We start from the raw sequence: 5,327 nt of genomic DNA, 5'->3' as shown, positions 1-5,327 counted from the left end.
GCTTGCGCAAAATAAAAAATTTTTGTAATACGGACGCAACCCGACTAGCGCAAAAATCTTAATTCTAGCGGAGTTTTCTCAATAGCAAAAAAATATATATACTGTGCCACTTGTAATGTAGTCCTAAATAAGCAGCTTGAGATAGGGGGAGGTGTATTAATATGTATGTCACTGTGTAAGTTAGTGTGTATGCTACTGTGTCTGTCTCCATATCTAACCATATTTTTAAGGCATAGGAGGCAGTCAAAATGCAGCTGTCGCTCATGTAACTAAAAACACCTAAGTGGTCACTAGCAGAGTTCAAATATCAGAGACAATATCAGAAACAAATGTGTCACTTCTCTCTTCCTATGTTGTGCAAGTGATTCTCCGTGTGCAGTGTTGTGCAGATGCAGTCATGGTGGGAGTGTCTGTGTATGACTTGGTGCTCTGCACGTGGTTCTGTTTTGCACTCAGCTTCACACTTGTACTTAAATAGGAGCTGCAGCGTTCACACTACTCACATCTCACTGAACTGTGTACTGAGTGTTTGAAGAGCTACAGAACTAACCAACATCACAGCAGATATGGATCCCCAGGACTGCAACTGTGCTACAGGTATAGTGATAATCTATGAATTTTGAACATGACAGTATAGTAAAGCTAGCAAGAAGGGGTATGTGTTTGTATACAGGACTGTGTCTGACTAATGTAGATTTACAGAGTACATAATAGCTAGAAGGAGAATATGCATCTGAAGGACAGAAAATAAACATATTTTAAGCAGACGAAAGCCAAAATTAAACTTTTGTGATTCATACAGAACATGCAATATTTAAAATAAATAAACTTTTTAATGTTTCTTCTATTATCAAGTTTAATTTGTTATCGTGGTATTCTTTGTTGAGAAGCATATCTACATATATTTCAGAGCATGCACATGTCTTAAAGTGATTGTAAACCCTCCCCTTTTTAAAATTAATGTTAGTTATATTTTAGACAGCGTTTAATTCAAACCATAAGCTCACAAAAAAAATTGACTTTTGAAGTGGGCGGCACATCCTTTTGCTACATTAAAAAGTAAGTTATAGCGCATCTTTATTACAACTGATTAATTAAACTCCATCTAAAATATCACTAACATTCTGGATCTGATTTTAAAAAGGGGAGAGTTAACCATCACTTTAAGACGTGAATGCTCTGAAACCTGTAGGCTTCTCAACAAAGAATACCATCACTTTAAGAATTGAATGCTCTGAAACATATGTAGGTATGCTTCTTAACAAAGAAAACCATCACTTTAAGACGTGAATGCTCTGAAACATATGTAGGTATGCTTCTTAACAAATAATACCATCACTTTAAGACGTGAATTCTCTGAAACATATGTAGGTATGCTTCTTAACAAAGAATACCATCACTTTAAGAATTGAATGCTCTGAAACATATGTAGGTATGCTTCTTAACAAAGAATACCATCACTTTAAGACGTGAATGCTCTGAAACATATGTAGGTATGCTTCTTAACAAATAATACCATCACTTTAAGACGTGAATTCTCTGAAACATATGTAGGTATGCTTCTTAACAAAGAATACCATCACTTTAAGACTTGAATGCTCTGAAACATATGTAGGTATGCTTCTTAACAAAGAATACCATCACTTTAAGACGTGAATGCTCTGAAACATATGTAGGTATGCTTCTTAACAAATAATACCATCACTTTAAGACGTGAATTCTCTGAAACATATGTAGGTATGCTTCTTAACAAAGAATACCATCACTTTAAGACTTGAATGCTCTGAAACATATGTAGGTATGCTTCTTAACAAAGAATACCATCACTTTAAGACGTGAATGCTCTGAAACATATGTAGGTATGCTTCTTAACAAAGAATACCATCACTTTAAGACTTGAATGCTCTGAAACATATGTAGGTATGCTTCTTAACAAATAATACCATCACTTTAAGACGTGAATTCTCTGAAACATATGTAGGTATGCTTCTTAACAAAGAATACCATCACTTTAAGACGTGAATGCTCTGAAACATATGTAGGTATGCTTCTTAACAAAGAATACCATCACTTTAAGACGTGCATGCTCTGAAACATATGTAGGTATGCTTCTTAACAAAGAATACCATCACTTTAAGACGTGCATGCTCTGAAACATATGTAGGTATGCTTCTTAACAAAGAATACCATCACTTTAAGACGTGCATGCTCTGAAACATATGTAGGTATGCTTCTTAATAAAGAATACCATCACTTTAAGACGTGCATGCTCTGAAACATTTGTAGGTATGCTTCTTAACAAAGAATGCTATCACTTTAAGCACTGTATGTATAATATTGTTGCAGACACTTCTGCAATACAATGTTTGCATGTACACACTCCTGAGACTTAGTCGTGTTCTTCAAGTAAGGATAAGAAGAGAACAAACTAATTTGATATTGATAGGTTTTTTTATTGCACGTTCTATCTAAACCAAGGAAGTGTATGTGTGTGTGTATATGTGTGTATATACTGTATGTATATATATATATATATATATATATATATATATATATATATATATATATATATATATATATATATATATAGTCACGATTGAGCACTCAATATCTCTCTAACCTCCGGGGTGCACTTCAAAAAGTAATACACTGCAGAAATATAAATAATACACACTATTTCTACAGTGTGTGTGTGTGTGTGTATATATATATATATATATATATATATATATATATATATATATATATATATATATATAAATACATTTTATATAACTTTCATGTCTATTTCAAGGGGCTGGGCAGGAGGGCTGTACGCAGTTGCAGGGAGGATAACTAGTATTCAGATGTGCTTGTATAAAAGGACATTTGCAGGGTGAAGAGGATATCAGAGAGGATGTTGGCAGATTCATATATCTCTCCCGCCCAGACTCTACTACAGTAGATGAGAGGTGGGATAGTTGCTGGGTGCTGAGGCTGAACATCCAGTGGGCAAGTTCTGGGTAGTTTGGCATAAAACTAATATATATTTATTTTTCTTTAGGTGCCTCTTGCTCCTGTGAAGGTTCCTGCAAATGTAAAAATTGCAAATGCAAATCATGCAAAAAAAGTAAGTATATGCTGAAGGCTTTGTCCCACACTAAGAAGTTCTTAAAAACATCACTGTTACCTGTTAGGGTGTAAACGGTACAATTGTGGGGTATTTATTAGTAGTTTGCTGGAACCTTTTACTGGTCCCAGACTAGCAGACATTTCCCATAGACAAATGAATACATTTAGTTATTTATATCAGTATAACCAGTTCTAGTCAGTAGATTGTGATGTCACAGAATGTCAACTCAACCTATGGCTTATAGTTACATACACCTTGTTCTTGTACACTCACTTATCTTCTAAATATTAAATATATAACATGTTACATACTTAAAGGGAAATTATCCTCAGAATGTATTTACCTATGGCAGGTTTAAGCATGAGTAGTAAAAATGTACATTTATTTATGTTGCCTGAAATGTAGTTCTGAAAATTGTATTTTGGACCGCCTCAGACAATGAATGCATCCTGTAGATTTTAGAACTCATTCTACACAGTGATTGTTTGATAAGTGCAGGATATCCCTTATGTCTGCCCCTAATTGGCAAAGGAGATAAGACAAACTTGCAAAACAATGGAAATTATGCACCTAAATCTTTAAACTATGAGTGATTAAATTACTTTTATGTCTGTTTTAGTTAAGAGAATGTAATAACATGGAAGTCAGGAGAATCTGCTGACAGACCTTGATGCCATATCGTGATCATGAACACTGAATAACAAAGCCGTTTGAGATATAATAGTTATACTGACATAACTAGAGGGGAGGCACTAGTTTAGTGGAAGGCAGATTATTACTGATGTGGGTAGGGCTGGGAGACGGTTGCTAATGCAGACGTTTGGTGTTGGTTGCTGTATATCTAATAGATCTCTCTCTTCTCCCACAGGCTGCTGCTCCTGTTGCCCAGCTGAGTGCAGTAAATGCAGCCAGGGCTGTGAGTGCGCAAAGGGCGCTGAGAAATGCAGCTGCTGCCACTGAACCACCTCACAGTGACCAACTGAGCTATATATAAATATATTTTTTTTTACTAATGTCTGATCTCTGTTTTGCTTAAGAACTTTTTCTGACTGTTACTGAATAGTTTTGTGCAATGTGTGTAGCTGATATGTTTTAAATAATAAAAACATCTAAACTGTATCTGTGCAGTTGGTTACTTGTACTCCCTGACCTACAAACTAAATCTGAACGAAGAAAAAGACAAAAACTGGAACTTTGTTTATTCAAGTAGGTCATGGAAGCACCTACAACTGATGCGTTTCGCGCATGAGCACATGCGCTTCATCAGAGATAGATACCAGATACCCCAGGTGTGTACTAATATAGGTAAATAACCAATCAGTGGCTAAATTCCTCCCTCTAAGGGAGTGTACCTCTGGAGAATACAGGTACGGGTTGATTCTGATAGATGATCTAATAGAAAACAATGTTATAACTTTCAACAGTGCATTGGCTATTACAATAAGTAAATAGATCAAAATAAATATATACTGTGTGTGTTACTGTGTGTGTGTGTATATATATATATATATATAATATATATATATATATATATATATATATATATATATATATATATATATATATATATATATATATGCAAAAAGGGTACGAATGCATGGTTAATAATCTCTCAGTTTGAAATATAAAGAAGTTTCAATAGAGTGTGTGTGTGTGTGTGTATATATATATATATATATATATATATATATTATATCGAATTCCAATTGGTTGCAAGCTGTGTTCAGATGATATATATTCCTTTTAGACCTCTACATATATTTATTTTATGTGAATACATGTTGACAGACAATCCTTCAAGGATAAGGGTACCAAATATACCAGATATAAGTCTGAAAGTAAACATAAATATGCTAGTGGCTGCTAATAATAGCAGATATCTATCTAGTGCTAAGGTCCCTATTGTTATGTATATTCTTATAATGAGAATTATTCTATTTTGGGACCCCCCAAAGTCTAATTCCTCCCTTCCGCAAACAGATGCTGGTTACTATATATGAGAGAATATAGGGAATTGAAAGGGAGGAAAAAGGATTAAAAAAAACTATATCTGATGCCCTACATTACAATATAGTTTATGTACTGACCATTCTATGCAGATTTGAGACTGACAGAAAGGATAGTCACTGCTAATACTTCTCATAAGTCATTTTGTCTTTACACCCCCCCAGGCTGGCTTGTATACCAGTATAATACTAATAACTGAGATCTGATG

At 34.4% G+C, this 5,327-nt stretch overlaps 1 protein-coding gene across 1 annotated transcript; it reads left to right on the top strand.

The window, feature by feature from the left end:
- Positions 1 to 445: 445 nt before the first annotated feature.
- LOC128647500 (metallothionein-like) lies at positions 446 to 4,231 on the top strand. Its single transcript, XM_053700288.1, has 3 exons — positions 446 to 597; positions 3,044 to 3,109; positions 3,981 to 4,231. The coding sequence occupies exons 1-3, from the start codon at positions 567 to 569 to the stop codon at positions 4,070 to 4,072; spliced, it is 189 nt and encodes a 62-aa protein (XP_053556263.1). The 5' UTR covers positions 446 to 566; the 3' UTR covers positions 4,073 to 4,231.
- Positions 4,232 to 5,327: the final 1,096 nt, after the last annotated feature.

Source organism: Bombina bombina, chromosome 1, assembly GCF_027579735.1.
Source record: "Bombina bombina isolate aBomBom1 chromosome 1, aBomBom1.pri, whole genome shotgun sequence".
NCBI lineage: Eukaryota > Metazoa > Chordata > Amphibia > Anura > Bombinatoridae > Bombina > Bombina bombina.
This window is presented reverse-complemented; position numbering and strand designations above follow the sequence as displayed.